The sequence below is a fragment of the Microdochium trichocladiopsis genome (genome assembly GCF_020744255.1).
Source record: "Microdochium trichocladiopsis strain MPI-CAGE-CH-0230 chromosome Unknown B0I36scaffold_5, whole genome shotgun sequence".
Lineage (NCBI taxonomy): Eukaryota > Fungi > Ascomycota > Sordariomycetes > Xylariales > Microdochiaceae > Microdochium > Microdochium trichocladiopsis.
Genome location: NW_025763548.1, coordinates 2622064 through 2637931, shown reverse-complemented (window position 1 = coordinate 2637931; position 15868 = coordinate 2622064). Strand labels below are relative to the sequence as shown.

General features: G+C 56.0%; 5 protein-coding genes across 5 annotated transcripts; 2 read left to right on the top strand and 3 right to left on the bottom strand.

Moving 5' to 3' along the window:
• Positions 1 to 36: 36 nt before the first annotated feature.
• On the top strand, positions 37 to 1513 carry B0I36DRAFT_323841 (uncharacterized protein). Its single transcript, XM_046154029.1, has one exon. The coding sequence runs from the start codon at positions 300 to 302 to the stop codon at positions 1389 to 1391; it is 1092 nt and encodes a 363-aa protein (XP_046013077.1). The 5' UTR covers positions 37 to 299; the 3' UTR covers positions 1392 to 1513.
• A 1924-nt stretch (positions 1514 to 3437) lies between these two features.
• On the bottom strand, positions 3438 to 5813 carry B0I36DRAFT_323839 (uncharacterized protein). The gene is made up of 5 exons (XM_046154028.1): positions 5244 to 5813; positions 5150 to 5169; positions 5040 to 5076; positions 4512 to 4968; positions 3438 to 4393 (listed from the first exon to the last, which is right to left on the bottom strand). The coding sequence occupies exons 1-5, from the start codon at positions 5371 to 5373 to the stop codon at positions 3817 to 3819; spliced, it is 1221 nt and encodes a 406-aa protein (XP_046013076.1). The 5' UTR covers positions 5374 to 5813; the 3' UTR covers positions 3438 to 3816.
• Positions 5814 to 10656: 4843 nt separating this feature from the next.
• On the bottom strand, positions 10657 to 11314 carry B0I36DRAFT_122435 (uncharacterized protein). Its single transcript, XM_046148057.1, has one exon. The coding sequence runs from the start codon at positions 11217 to 11219 to the stop codon at positions 10707 to 10709; it is 513 nt and encodes a 170-aa protein (XP_046013075.1). The 5' UTR covers positions 11220 to 11314; the 3' UTR covers positions 10657 to 10706.
• Positions 11315 to 11408: 94 nt separating this feature from the next.
• B0I36DRAFT_349472 (flavonoid 3',5'-hydroxylase) lies at positions 11409 to 13057 on the top strand (the record flags this gene model as incomplete). Its single annotated transcript, XM_046156801.1, has 2 exons — positions 11409 to 11619; positions 11721 to 13057. 2 exons carry the CDS (start codon positions 11409 to 11411, stop codon positions 13055 to 13057), a joined length of 1548 nt encoding a protein of 515 aa, XP_046013074.1.
• Positions 13058 to 13513: 456 nt separating this feature from the next.
• B0I36DRAFT_323834 (uncharacterized protein) lies at positions 13514 to 15068 on the bottom strand. The gene is made up of 3 exons (XM_046154027.1): positions 14871 to 15068; positions 14252 to 14768; positions 13514 to 14186 (listed from the first exon to the last, which is right to left on the bottom strand). Exons 1-3 carry the CDS (start codon positions 14880 to 14882, stop codon positions 13852 to 13854), a joined length of 864 nt encoding a protein of 287 aa, XP_046013073.1. The 5' UTR covers positions 14883 to 15068; the 3' UTR covers positions 13514 to 13851.
• Positions 15069 to 15868: the final 800 nt, after the last annotated feature.

Here is a 15868-nt window from a genome sequence, read left to right as displayed (position 1 = left end):
CAGATCCTCACTGCTCCCATGTAAGCAGTCGGCGATAGCTTGTTCTGTTCAGCCTCGATGTTTCCCAGCCAATGATCAGTGCAGCCACAAAGCTCAGCTCGGGCTATGGATGCAACGCTTGCTGCTGTGCGGGGGAAACAACAGCCAGGTCGCCTTTTCTTACGTGACAGTCCATCTCAATTGTTTCTTGACTTTGGACACCACAATCATTCTACTACAGAGCCTCCGCATTAAGGGGGCAGTATTCATATCTTCTCCAAAAGTGCTTCCCATTTTGTGCAGTTACACAAACCGCTCTAATGGCGGCATTGCAGACCCTACCGCAGGTTACACATGTGCCAACAAAGGATCTAGGGGTCGAATTCGCCGCGCTGGAGGTGTCTGATGTTCAGGCTTCCCCAAAACTGGAGCCCAAAGACGCGGACGACGATGATGGCATGGAAGACGCAGATCTCGACTTTGGATTCAAGTTGCTCCTTACCGAAGATGAAGCAGACGGCCAGCTGTCAGCTCCCATGAAGAACACCAAGTCCCAAGAATCTATACCTCGTGAGATCATCGCAAGCGGCACGGCACAGGGAGAGTGTCTTCGACCAATCTACGCAGGCACCTACAGAGGCGACCATGCCTACCTGATCCGACTCCAGTTCCAGATATCCAGCCCGAGACGAAATGAAAGGTGGTTCAGCAGGATACAGACGATGCAGATCTCCATTGCTCTCGAGGGCGCTCCCACGGCGAAATCAAACGATGCGCGCGATGATTCTGACGACGACGACGACGACGATGATGATGATGATGATTCGGACGATTCTGGTGACGAGAGCGGCGATCAAGGTCTGCGCCGACATGCCTCGATTGAAAAGTACTTTCCGGGTCCCGGCGTCTGGAAAGGATCTGCCACTACAAACGAGATCTCAACAACGACGACTGGCAGCTTCCAGGCCGGCCACGAAGGCATCGCCACCGCCGGATTCGAGGCAAGCCGGACGCGGTCGAGAGTGGCCACCGGCGCCGTGTCAGTGACCACGAGGCGTGGAGGCCGTCACCGCAATGCCCTGCTCGTGTGCGTCGACGAAGACCCCGTCACGCCCAAAGGTGTGCCAGAGCACCTCGTCATTCCTCTATTGATTGTCCGCCCGGCCCATCGCTTCAGCATGACTGTCAAGCTTCACGCAAAGTATGGCTTGTGGCGTGGCCTTCCTGCCGACAAGTTCCCAATCATGGGCAAAGCGGATGCGCCGCTTTTCTTCGACCCGGGGGCACTGCAGAGGAGAATGGAGAAGCAAGCTCGCACCGGCGGCTCAAAGAGCATCATCGAATGGCGTGGAGTGTTGGACGAAATCGATCTGCAGTCGCTGAGTTCCTTGGAAGGCTTTTCGAAGACGTGAGAGTATGAGGAACAACGCTGAGGGGTCATTGAGGAATTGATCTCCGGAAAATCGGAGGGACAGACTCCGCTTGCCAGGCCATTGATATAAGAAAAAGAAAATTCTCAATCTTGTCTGCGGGTCCACATGTTACCTGGAGCTCTACTTGTTTGCCGTGATCAGATGTTCCATCCTTGCTGTCTATGCCCTCCTCTCCCGTCTGCGTCCCTCACACCAATCATCAGCGGCGCGACTCTCTCGGGCTTGATCCGTGACTTATCTTCCGCGAGCGTGCCGTGCGGGTGCGCTATAACATCCTCTTGAAGGATCTTCTATAGTCTAATATTCCTCTCGCTGTAGAATATACTATTCGCGTCAGGCCTCTTCATAATGATCGCCCCGTCTATACCCGCTCCCGCGTAGAAACCGCGGGACTTAACGTGGTACTATACGGGCTTCCCCACAGCCGCGCCGCCGCTCTTAAAGTTAATATCGGCGTCCAGCTAATCCCCGGCGCTTAGAGGCGCCGCTACTATAGCTACGTCACATCTGAGACAGAAATAAACGCGCTTAGTAAAGGCGTTAACAGCCTAGTCCGTATTAAGTTCGTATTCGCGGTTATTTGAAGCCTAGTGTAAAGTCAACGAAGAGACTATGAGATAGGGTACTCGAGGGCGGCGACTAGAACCCCGTCGGGTGGGCGGCCTATAATAATACCGGACACTCTCGCGCTACTACTATACGGGCCGCCTATGCGGAACGATATGAATCCTTGGCCTAGGCGAGGACCGACTCATGAATCTTAACCAGGGACTTATCAATAATAGCCCTATAGGTGGTCTTCTCGATACAAGGCTTCGGGCCGGGGTAGTATGGCGAGTCCGGCAATAGGATAGTGTAGTATTTTTATTATAGGAAGGGAGATAATTATATGGATTCTCATGGTAGTAATGAGGAGGCTGGTGTATCTTCTACGTATACTCCGTCTGTTGATAATACGTGGATCAATATCTATTCATATCCCAGATGTGAGAAAGAGGTGAAAGAACGACGACTTAAGGATAAAGCTCTTCAGGATCCTCGCACACTTGTTGCACTCCTTATCCAGGCAGCTCGGCTACCACGCCTCGTAGCCGAGCTGATCAGTCGCGCGGTTTACGTAGGCGCCGGCCTTAGCGCTCTTTCTCTTTAGATATATCTGTGCGCTACTGTAATGCCGCTTAAGGGGGCGGCAGAGAGCGAGGGGCTGGGTTGTCATTGTTGCTAATCGCTGCATCACTGCTGGCCTCGTTGTTGCTGTGTTCTCCTGTAACATGCAGAGCATTGCCTTCATGGAACCGAGATTGTTGTCGTTGCTGCCAAATCCATCCCCAACTCGTTGTTGTGACGATATCGAGTTTGGCCAGTGGCCGCTCTCTGCCATCGGCCTGTGCGGTTTTGGTGGTAGCGGTGGAGAATGAGTGCGGCCAAGTGCTTCGCTGCACGGCCGATTGCTCGTAGCTCTGGACGAATGTGGAATTGGGGGCTGTTGATCTGGCAGGTATGGCGGATGGAGGATCTGCCCTTCACGAAGCTCGGTGGAGTGAAAACTTGACCAACGTGCGAGGTATGAACCTCCGGCGGAGCTACAGCGGATGTGACGGCCCTCGCCATGCCTTGTCGGAAATAGTCGTGGCGTGGTTAATAATGCTCTGATCTCTGCGAGTCCGTGGCATTGCCAAAATGAACAAGTCTGGTGGTTTTCCCACGTGTACAAATATGTGGGTGATGGGTCAAGGAGCCGAAGGTACTAACAAATCATTAACCCTGCCCTGTGAGAGATACTAGAACACCATCCTGTGCCCGCAATAAATGCTGAGGTTCCACGGATCCCGAGAAAACCGCCCGGACCAAATAACACCTTGAAAGTCGGTGTTCCTTCACGAAAAGCCGGATCCAAACCTCCGATATGGCACCCGTACTACGGAGTCAACGGCGGTTGTGGCCGTCGTGATCAGTGCTTCGGGCTCTGTAAAGATAAGTCTTTGCACATAAATTTTAATCACGGAGCGTGACAATCGGTCATGGTCAGAGTCAGAATCCGTATGGAATTCAATTCGAGCACTGTTCGACACGCCCGCATACCAAGTCGAGGACTTCTCCTGAATTCCGTGTTCACGATCGTCTTGAGAATCCAAGTATTGACTGACTTGCTTGTCCATATGATATGTAACACCTCAACATTATATACGCGCTCAACGAGAGAGATGGCCCGGACCATACTCCCTCAACCATGTCCAGTCCTGGACCTTAGTCGCCAGCTGGATATCTCGTTCCAGGACGTTCCTGATTATCGACAAATCTTCAAGTACCAACACGCATGAGTTTCCAACCTTTTGCCGCCAAACGAAAACCAACACCATCCAATAATTTCATGATCTTTTGCGACCTTTGCAACCTTCAAACATCAACCTTCGTACTGAGTGGTGATCTGCGTCTTGACACTGATCTTTCCCTTTGGCGCAAACAACGCCTCCTCAGAGCTGTTGTCCAGATCAAGCTTCGAGGTCGGCTCGATGCGTGTGTTGACGTGCGGGTTCATCCTCTTGCCCGGACCACCACCATCAACACCACCACCACCCGACGAGCCCTCGCGGCGGTGCTGCCCATCGGCACTGTCCGTGTCCAGGTTCCGCAGGTCCATGATGGTCGAGTCGTGGTGCGTGTTGCGCGCCGTGCCGCCGCCGCCGCTGCGGGTCTGGCTCTTGTTGTTGCTGATCTTCTGGAAGCCGGACAGCTTGTACAGCCCGCTGCCGCCCGACGACTTTTTGTGCGACCGCGAGCCGCCGTTCGAGGACGTGCCGAGGAGTCTGGGCGCGTAGCGCTTCGCAATCGTCTTGTACGACGGGATCGACGCGGCCAGGATGCCAATGTTGATCTCAATCACCGACCAGTACATGGCGTCCGAGATGACCCATGTCGCGTCCGGGTTGACGAGCATCTGCGGGATAAAAGTGATTCGGATGATCGAGGAGATGCAGGCGCTGCGGAGGTTGAGGGGAGTCAGCTTGTCTTGTCCTGCTTCCCAATGCTTGTTCAAGGGCCCGTTGGGTGTCTGTACACAAGAATCACGTAGAGGGGGCTGGGCTGTCCATCACTTACAAAAGACCCAGGCACAGAATGACAAACAAGCCAATCTTCTGCTGCTTCGAGACCTGCAGGTTGATAATGAGCTTGATCGGCAGGGTGTACGTCAACAAGTCGGTAAAGATGTTGACCGCCGCGTTGGCCAGGTAGAACGCGTTGATGTTGATGCAGCGCTTGCTCTCCGCCGGGATCGATAGATCGTAGGCAGCAGCTATCGGCGAGCACTGGAAGATGCACGCAAAGACGTTGCCGCCCGCCTGGCAAGTGATGACACCGATCATGATCATGGCCAGCCTGCGCAGCATCCGGTCGCCCAGACGCATGTAGAGCGCCAGCACCGAGATCTTGATGAAGCCGAGAGTCGCGTTGTAGAATATGGACGACAGCCACACGAGTTGCATGTAGGCCATAAAGTTGGCCGTCCCGCGGGCCATGACCTCCTCAATGTGGTCGCCCAAGCCACGGCCAACCGCTGCATCAGGGGGAAAGGGCGTCAGTGCTGGGTTTTGTGACGCTGACCGGTCTTGAGAATGGGTAACTCACCAAGAATTGACACGACCGTGAAGGCAGTCGCCAGTGTCTATTGGATATGTGAATGAGTACTCTGTCATTGTCTTTACTTCTGCGAAGGCAGGCGCAGATGGCAAACTTACAGCAGCTATGCAGATTAAAGCTGTTGTAAGACAACGCGGGTCAGTTTCCGAGTCTCTCTATCTTCCATGGAGAACGTATGACAAGGCAACTCACCATCGTCTGTGCCGAAAGACTTGACAAGGAAGATGCGAGCCCAGACTCTGAGCGATACTGCAACCACCGTAATGACGGTAAAAGCAATAGCCACCGCAGTCACGGTCGGCCCCTGTGACTCAGTGGCCATGGCGCCTGTTGACGGAGGATACTTGGATCAAAGACGCGGCCAAGGTGTCGGAAACTTTCATCGATTGTGATGGTCCCTGTCGGTATCTGCAAAGAACAACTTTGTAGCGGAAAATCAGCCGGAAGAACTGGGTGTTGTAGCTTCGGCTCGCTCGCTAGTCGACCCTTTGTCGTGTATGATGGCCTGCAACGAGCCTGGCGTGCGATGGACGTGGGCGTAAACTACGGCAACGAATGGAAGGGAACACAGAACTCTAAGCTGGGAGCTTGTTCTAAAAGAGAAAAGGAAGGATTGGCGGCCAAGCGGGAACCAAACCAAGGAGAGTCCGGTGAGCGGACCGTTATGTATAGCGGCCGTTGCGTAGACCCCTAAAGGCGTTGAAAGAGTTATGAGCCGGCCAATTACTGAGTCGGGCCACAGAATGCAGGAACTAGTGCCGGAGGCACGTTAAGGTATGCCCAAGGGGGCCAAATCGAACCTGAAGGAGACAATATCCCTGCATGGGTTCATCCGTGATGGTCTGTCCGCAGCCTCGATGAAGCGCAGCATAGATCCTTGCGGGCTGCCTGCCAGGGTTGGAGTGACCATTGATTTGCCTCTGGGGGTGAGCGTACCCTAGAGGGACTCTTGCCGCTTCGCTTTGACACTTCAAAAGGGCCCAGCTCCAGATTTTGATCACAGTGTAAGAACGGAAAGTGTGACTGGCCTCAGACCACTCGCCGTCGCATCCCTGAGTAGGTGTGTAGGGCTACCTAGTGTGGTGTGGTAGCATCACAGCGGTAGTGTAGTGCATCATTGCTTGTCTGGGACATTCCATGCAGTTCCCGAATATGATTTTGGTTAATCGTCATGCAAGTCGGAATGCGCGCCGTTATGCTGGTATGGATTCTGCATGGTCCGTCTTGGAGCTCAGGAAAGGGGCACTGATTTAAGTGTAGATGTGCTTGTCTCACTGCCCGCTCTCTGCTTCCATACGCTTTGCACACGATGATCGCCGAGGCATGGGACACTTCGACACTGCGATGCCGTATCCCCATCACTTCTGGCTCGTGCTGAGCTGCAAGGTGGTGGGTAGAGAGGGGATTGCCTTGGGGCGTGCATAGGGCTTCGAGCAGAGCCACTTGGGATCTTCGACCAGGAAGCTAAGACGCTGCGGCGTTTTGATCTAATTATGGCCTGTTGGACGGCCAGTCAGAGCCAACAGAGATCACCAGCAGAAAGCATGGTGTCGTGGTCTGGGGCGAGGCAGTCCCACAAAGCAGACAAGATAGGCCAGCATCACATGTCCACGCACGTTGCGCTGAAACTTGCCCAGTGGCTATGTCGTCGCCAACATGTCGAAGTACAGTCGCAGAATCCCTGCTGCCAGCACGAGCAGGACGCTGAAGCAGCGTGCAGCGAATGTTCCATCTGAAGAAAATGAGCAGAAGTGCCTCCTACCCGAAAGGTCTTGTCGCCAAGCATAGCGCTCCTTCAGAAGCACGCCGAGGCATGGGTTTCGAATGAGGACTCTGGAGATGAAGATCTTTCTGCCAGGCGGGATTATTGCAGGGAAAGCGAGCCCCTGGCCCCTGGCCCTAGAAGGTTCCGATTCCTGCACCTCCCCTTACAATGCGGAGGTCAAACGAACCGGCAGAGGTGCGGCACAGTCTGTATCCGAAGACCTCGCTTCTTGCCGAGCAAGAAGAGTATGGAAGATGGGGGCAATAGTTATGACTCGTCATATGCCGACCATTGGCGCGGAGGAGACCCGGCACCTCCACAGGGCCAGTGTTAGAGGAAAAGAAGGAACATGTCCAGTTGCATTGCGAGCGGCTAGATCCGTAGCCAGTCCAGATACAGTATCATTCTCTAGCGCAACAGTTGTTTTGAGTCAGACCATGCTCCAACGTGCGCGACGTTTAGGTATGCTCGCTTGACACGTTTTTGACATCACTCTCGGCGCAGAAGCAACCAACACGTGAGTTGAGCAAGCGAGCCCCTGTCCAATAACACAGGCGTCAAAGCCAGCCACGAAACGAAAAGCCAGGTAACTGTCCGGGTGCAAGGTCTTAAGTCCCCACAGAGCGATCTGCCAGGCCGCTTCCGCATCGGTGACACAATGCCCTGCACACCGGCAACTCTACCCCCGCGGGATACAACAAGGCACCCCTGGAAAGATACTGTAATACTAATAGCGTGCTCGCGCGAGTCAGAGGAGCTGCCGAAATGCAAAGTGATCGTCGTCAGGTTTTGCGCAAATCGCGAGGCGGCGGTCGGTCGCCGCCGCCGCCCCACGGCCTGTTCTATCCATGTGTTATTCACATGGCGCAATTCATTGCTCTTTTTCTCCTTACAGGGAGTGCTCAACCCAGTGGGAGATGTCCTCATCACGGAGATCATCTGGGGGGATGCGAGACCGGGTCCACAGTTCTCGTAAAAGGATCGCTTGCGCTCTGTCCATCCTTGCCAGGCGGGACTGGAGGTCTGTCAGGCCGGATGGCAGTGGAGCAGACTGCACATTACCTTCAGGTCGTCCAGTACGCAGTACGAGGCCGATGGCCAAACCCGCAGGGACGCCTCAATGGTTGCTAGAGGCCGTTGCTAGACTGGAGGCTATTTGGGGGCCACAAAGAGGGACTACGGAAAGCTTACGCGGGCGCCACCAACGTAGTGCCCTCCTGCCCCGGCAAGCCACCGCGGGAGGCAGAAGCAACGGCGGCGCCCCCACAGCGGCATTATCCGTCGGCCATGGTGCGGAGGAAAAAGCAACAGGCCGGCTCAGCTGGCGAAGCGTACCCGCAAGGCACGCTATTCATCGCGACAAGCCAAGGGTGCCTTCAGCTGGTGGATGCGAGGGTGGGGAACTGCCGCCTCGAATGAATGGCACAATGAAAGAGTGATTGTGCACCGAGTCAGTCGTGGACAAAAGTGTGAAGCAACACGTTTTGCTTTTGCAGTGACACTCCTGTCGGGTCGATTCCTTTTTGCTAACCGAAGGTGCATGCTCCCGCCGCCACAGTACTCCTATCTCTGCATCGTATGGGAGGCCAGAATGCCTGTTATTTCTCCAATAAGTCCCTCATCACGCATCTTTAGTGGCCTTGAGAGCCCAGAATCACGTGCGACGAGGTCGGAGCGGCATGAGCTGCCCATCTATCGACTTGAATGCCACCCAGCGCAACCAAGTGTGACAGTGCAAGTCAAGAAGCAGACAACCTGCCTTTGCTGCTTCCAGTACAGTGTGTCCGTTCTTCCGTGAGACTGTCCCTTCTAGAAGGACAATGTGTGTGTCTGAAAAACTCTACATGCCAGACAGAGCCCAGGCGGCTGTGCAAGACACAATGAAACGGTTTTGTCTCGGCAGGTCGCCGCCCCTTTACCCTTTTCGGGATTATATCTGGTCCACGGGCCTCCCTGCTGCGCGGAAGTGCGAGCCGTCCCAGACCACTAGACGCCCAGAGCACAACATCGGCACCATGGCTCGCATTTGAAGGCTCGCAACCGATCCCACTGAGGGAAAAGTCCTCGGCAATCGCCGCCGAGCCACTCTCTCACTCGCTACCCACACAGAATAAAGATCGACACCGTGTGCCTGATCATTCCCCGGCGACTGCGGCTAGAGCACGTTTTGTCCATGCAGGGGAGAAAAAGGAATGAATTCGCCGTCAGCTTCAGGCCCATACCGCTGGATAGTTGGGACCGAGGCCATGAATGGCCAGCGAATGAGAGCAGTAAACGACGGTCCAAAGAGATGGGGATGAACCATCCAATGCTACGCTACATGTCCACAGCATCGAATCAGAAACCGTTGTGCCGGCATTTTCCAGTAGGAGCGCTCGCGCTCCTCTCCCTCGTCATCCGGATACATCTGCTATGCAAAAAGATCCCGAGGATGGGCCGCGTCACGGCTCACAGCTTTGAATTAGACCATGCACAGAGGCTTGTGAAAGCGAGACGAATGGAGCCGCAAAAAGCGAGCCAGGATCTACCTTGCGCTGGGGCCCAGGAACGTGACGGTCCTAACCGCAATAGAACAAAAAACAGTCCCACCGGGCAGGGGCCAGAACGGGGAAAAGGACGGGCCTGTCAGAACGTTATGCCGCCACAATGTGACCTTTGGCGAGCCTGTCTGGTTGTTGCGTAACACGGTTCCACGGCGTGGTCGGGTGAGTGGGTGTTCCTGTGTAGCCCAGCGCTTAGAACTTGACAGGCTCGCTTGTGCTGTGCCGTAATATGCCAAAGAACGGTACCGAGGTAGGGACAATGGCATGCCTTGGCGTCGTCGTTCGATGGTCTTCAAGTCCCATAGCATCCACAAGGGCCATCAGGTGGTCCTGCGTGTTAGGGCACGGTCTTGTCCCTGCTTTATCTTTGCTTTGACCACAGTCTACCGGGGCCTTTCTTGCGTGAGGCTCAAGCGGCACGCGGCTGACTTCCCACGCGCCAACCGCGGCAGCTAGCTGCTTGCCAAGAGCCAACAACCAACAACCAACAACGGTCCGAGGTCAAGGCGCACGCAATCAACGAGCTGAGAGTTCCACAAGTTGCCGAATTCTTCGCGCGACAGGCACCTCAAACCAACACGATGACGCACGGGGCACGACTTACCCGGGCCTTTTCATCTCTACAAGTACTGCCCGAGGCCCGCCCCTCACGGGAAATACTGTACAAGGGGTGGGATGAGTTCCCCGACCCTGGTTCCAGGCCGATCTTCAGCATCCTTGTTCCACGCCTCGCATGCATGAATCCATTGAGAAGCAAGTGCAACAGCAACCCCAGCCGGGACGAATAGACCGGGCTCGGCAGGGTGTTTTCGAAGTGGAGCCAGCAGGGACATGTTGATGAATCAACGAGTATTATATGCTGGAGGAGGCCACGTCCTCTGCAACTGTTGCATCTGGCACTGCGACGAGATCTGCCGAGCACCTGCCAACACCAGCACGTGGTAGCAACTGGCTGCATAGCTCAGGATGTCGATAGCCATCCCGAGCCCGTGGGTGCCAAATCTTCGGGCTCAGTGGATTAGCACGCATTCATTATCATGTGCTCTCTCTGTGTGTGTGTGTCGTGCAACCGCAAGGGTATCGTTCTCCGCAGACGCACTAGCCAAAACGCTGTTTCTGCATCGCCTCTGGTGTTCCCCCGCAGCAAGGCCGTCTGTCGAAACCCACTATCCACACAGCACGTTTTTTTTCTCTCCAGCTTTGGAGGCGGGCAGACGAGGGAAAAAAGATCCGATGGACGAATCTGAAGCTCTGGGTTACAAAAGCTGGCACTGGCTCTCGTTACTGATTACAAAGTGGAGGCGCATGCTCTGGGGCTCTCTTTGTCTCCTTGCAGGAAGGTCCTTTTCATGGCCCCCCTCGCCATTCGGCAGAAACATGCCCGACCACTGATCCTGGCCTTTTGTTGCTTCGGGATCCTGGAATCTTTTTCGGAACCAGGAACCGCATAGCACACGCTGTGCAGGCAGATAAGAAACAAGGGGGGGGGAGGCGCTCTGCGACGTTGACGACGCCCAGCGCAGACTCGAGCCATCTGTGCCAGATCTCAAGCAGGGGCAACGCAGTGAACCAGGGGAGCGGAGCACGATCACCACTATTTTCGGGTGTGTATGGGGACCATGTGGCATGCTGTGGCGATGGTGGGAAGGAGTGTGCCAGGGACGATGGGTGAGGGGGCGGAGGGCAGAGATGGGGTCTTGGAGAGAGGTAAAGTGCTCGTGGGGTAGCAGTGCTTGTTGGAGAAAGGTTGTCTCCTCCCGTGCCCTTTGTATAATTTGCGTCTCTTGATTTCTGGTTTTTCTTTTCTTCTCCTGCAGAGTGTCGTATTACATGCGTGTCCCCTTCACTCATCAAAGACATCACGATCCCGTGTGCTGCTTTGGTTCTTTTGACTGGGATTGCTGGATCGCCCCTTGTCACTGCGTTTTGCGACAAGCAAGCGAGGCATACGCTGCTGTCTCGGCAATCCACTTGAGCTAACGGCCGTTATTTCATCATCCTTTGAACTTGCTTCTTGCATTGCTTGATTCCTCGGAAGCAGCCGAAGCCATGGGGCTCTTGTCGATCACCAATCTGTTTGGCCTAGGCTTCGCCTACGTCGCCTTCAAGGCCATCTCGCAGATTGTCTACTACCGCTTCTTCCACCCTCTGGCGCAGTTCCCCGGGCCGTTCTGGGGCAGTGTCACGAGGTTGTGGCTGACATACCACAATGTCAAGGCGGACGAGTGTGAGACTGTACAGGCTCTGCACAAGAAACATGGTAAGAATGGGTTTCCCCTCTCCCTCCCTCTCTCTCCGCCAACTCTTTTCTTATTTTCACTTGATAATATGGATTCTAACACCATGTGTGACCAAAACCAGGCCCCGTGATCCGCATCACGCCCACGATGCTGCTGGTCAGTGACGCGACCAAGCTGCCAGACATCTACAGCCGGTACGCGGACAAGGCCAAGCACTACATCACGGGCTCGTTTGGCAAGACCGAGTCGCTGTTCAACATGCAGGACCACAAGGTGCACACGCACTTCCGCAAGATCGCGGCGGCGCCCTACAGCTACTCGAACATCAAGAAGATGGAGCCGCTCGTGGACGCCAACATCAACCGGTGGCTGGACAAGATGGACGAGCAGTTTGCGCAGACGGGCCGGGAGCTCGACTTTGCGCCCTGGGCCGTGTACATGGCGTACGACATCATCTCGGAGATTGGCTTTGGCGCGCCGTTTGGCTTCATCGAGCAGGGCAGCGACGTGGGCGGGCTGATCCAGGGCTTCCACGACGGCCTGGTGCCCTTTGGCGTCATGGCCCGCCTGTACCCCTTCACCAACTGGGTCAAGGGCACGAGCTTTGGGGAGAAGAACCTCGTGGCCACGCCCGAGCAGCAGAACGGCATCGGCGCCCTCATGCGCTTCCGCGACAAGCTGCTCGAGCAGCGCTTCCGGGACATTGAGGAGGGCAAGGCCGGCGGGCGCGTGGACCTGCTGCAGACCTTCATCGACGCGCGCGACGAGGACGGCAAGCCCCTCGACACCGAGTACATCAAGGCCGAGATCCTGCTGGTCCTGCTGGCGGGCGCCGACACGACGGGCACGGCCTTCCAGGCGCTCATCCGCAACGTGCTGTCGCGGCCGGACGTCTACGACAAGATGATGGCCGAGATCACGACGGCCTCGGCCGAGGGCAAGATCGCAAAGACCCCCGGCGAGCTGCCGCAGTACGAGGACGTCGTCGCCTCGTGCCCTTACTACGTCGCCTGCGTCAAGGAGACGATGCGCCTGAACCCGTCGGCCCCCAACATCTTCCCGCGCCTCGCGCCCAAGGGCGGCCTCGAGCTCTTTGGCAAGTTCGTCCCCGAGGGCAGCGAGCTCACCTGCAACCCCTGGCTCGTGCACCGGGACAGGAACATCTACGGCGACGACGCCGAGGAGTTCCGCCCGGAGCGCTGGCTCGAGGACCCGGAAAAGGCCAAGCTCTTCAACAAGTATAGCATGGTCTTTGGCTACGGCCCGCGCGTCTGCCTCGGCCGCGAGATTGCCAACATGGAGCTCTTCAAGGCGCCCCTCCAGTTCTTCCGCACCTTCAAGCCCTCCGTCGCGCCCGGCGCCGCCAAGACCGACGACGGCATGGTGGGCAAGTACGTATACAAGGGCGGCGTCAGCTACTTTGAGGATATCTGGATCAATATCGAGAAGAGGGCTTGAGCGGTGCGGCCGTTGGACAAAGGTAGTGGGGGTTGATGATGGCGCGGACCTATCGGATAAGATGTCGTTATGATTCTGTCTCGTGCAGGTCGGGGGAGGGCTCAGTGTAGTCAGTCGTTAGCAGCCGATTTTAGTCGGTCTCGGACATATCAAATGATGAGAAAGGTCTCAAAGTAAACTCGGACTCAAAGTAGAGTTGAAGTCAATATGCGTCCTTCCACGAGTTGAGCTAGAAGTTGGGTCGTCTGGTTGTTCGTGATGTCATTAGTCCTGGCGTCCTTGTATTGTACATACCTAGGTATACATGCGGACGTTGCTGACGTTAGCTGTCGTTAGACACAGATCAGAGTGAAATGCCGTCCTCTTGCGTTGGCAGCACGCTCCCGGTGCCGGCGCGACATATATGCTTCATAAGGCATGTGGAATTCAGTAGGATCCACGGCAGACATGAAGCCTGAGCCGCAGGCAGGAACTCACTGCGCGTTTCTTCGCATTGATTTTGACCGCTCAGCAAAGTCAAGAGGTATGTATAAGCTGCGATAGACTTGTATACGCTGAAATGTACAAAACTGCCCCGGTGCTTGCTCGTCCATGTTACAGTCAATCCGAAAGAAAGCGAACCCACGAGCACGTCCAGGTCGTACGTGTCCTAGAAGGCGCAACCCAGACTTTTCCCTTTATGCCCAAACCTTCCAACGCCTTGTTAACTCCGTCATGGTATTTTCGTCATCTTGCTGAGTAGGAGCAAATGTAAATGTGGATGAAGAGGCGCATCCTCATGGCCCGATGGCACCTCATTTCGGGATGAGCTGGGCAGCATGTACGGCCTGACCACCAATGTTTGGAGATTCCAGATCACCCGAAGCCTGCGGTCCAGGCTTCAGATAGCAATTCCCTGGTGCCGTCCCCTTGGTAGCAATTGTCCGATTTGTCCAGTATGGAATAAAACTGACACCTGCGCATACTGTCGTCGAGTTCGACGTTGAATTTCCGGAGAGCTTCGGCACAGTTATAGACCATGAAGCACATGCATCAATGCAATCGTCAAAGTTGCCGACAAAGAGGCCTATCAGGGGTGCATTGGGTGCATTGGCGTTGCACGAGATCCTGAAGTTGGCCAAGCCAAAAACTGCGGGGGTTATGTAAGCAGACATGCTGGAGATCTTGGCTCGATTCGCCACACACACAACTTACACGTTGAGGTATATGTAGTCCCCGTCACGGTCCCCGGGTGCAGGGAACAGCCTTTATCAATCTTGCTGAAGTCCAGCGGGTCGGGAGGCGCAGTTGCCTGAGCCAGAGCGGCGCTGGCAGATGCAAGAGCTGATTCCGCCTGGTTGGCCCTGCTTGAGGCAATGCCTGTCCCGGCAGCAAGACCAATCACCGCGACTGATAGAATGGCGATGATGACGGATAGCACGAAAACAATCAGCTGGCAGCCGAAAGGGTATCGTCTCTGCTTGGTGTCCGGCGGAGGTGTCGTGCTGTGGCCGTAGGTCGACGCCTGGTTGTAGCCGAAAGTTGAGGAGGGCGCGACATTTGGAGAGAACGCCGGGCTTGAGGGATATCCCGAATATAGCGTGCCGTGTTCAGGCTTGAAGTAGCCGACGGGCGATGTTGGCGCCTCACTGTATGTTACTGTCTCGGGGGCACTTGGCGGGTGGTGGACTTCGGGGTAGTTGTGAGGAACAGCCTCGGGAGCCTCGTCATACTGTGGCGAGGTGAATCGAACACGACGGTCAGCTTGGCGGCTTCTCTTTAGAAGGGGTTTGACCATGGGCAAAATGTCGACCATGTCAGCGGGACAACGTACTCGGGGCGCCATTTGCGACGGATGGACTTGGTTGCCGTTGTTCAAGGCGCCGGAAGTCCTCTGCTGATGGCTGATCTGGGCGGTTGTCAGTACCGCGATCCGTCCGCGACCAAGCACTGGCTGCCGTGTCCACCTCTGCCGGCCGTTGAGGTCGTCGTGGGGGACCGCAGTGGAAACACAGGCAGAAGGCGACTGGTGGTGGTGGTGTTGGTGGTGGTGGTGGAGGTTCGGAAGGGTTGAGAATCGCAGAGGCAGTGCCTGGCAGCGGAGAAAGAGTCGCAGGATCGGGTGGGCCAAGAGCGTCTTTAGGTCACTTGGCGTAACCTGGCGTGGTCTAGCCCGGGTGGTGGAGCGAGCGGGCATGTAACCTCGAAGGCGCAGCGGGATGCATACAGTGGGCGCAGGCGGGCAGGGTTGTGTCGTGTCGTGTGGAGGAGGCAGGAGAGCTGGCCCGGCCGAGTGGTCAGATTGAGGCACCCAGCAGGCAGGCAATACAACACTGCACCACCACCACCACACAGCCCCTCGCCCTCCCACTTCGACGCCTCCTGGGCATGCCCGCGCTGTGCCTTTGAATCCTGCCCATGGGTTGTCGGCCAGGACTCTCCGCCCATCCGGCAGGCGCAGAGGAGGGGACTTCAGGCAGGCGGCTGTGGGGGGTGCGGGCGTGGACAATGGACTTGTTCGCAGTGTGGTGGTTCCTGGACGGACCGTCCGCCAGCCTAAAGTCAACCAACCCTTCAGGGCACGGCCGTTTCACCAGCAGCCCTGCAAGGCGCCCAGCCCAGTGGTTCCTTCTCTTGGCCAAGCATGGAAGGAGCAACGCATGGGCGTGGATCCGGCCTTGCAAAGCTTAATGCCCCAGCCGGCCCTGGCGCCCGTGCCTTGGCCGCGTCAACCAAGCTCTCAAGGTCTGGGCGCCTGGCCGTCCACGTTACGATGCGCAGAAAGCCTACTACATCCATCCTATGACAGCGGCGCCCGTAAGCTGTCTCAGC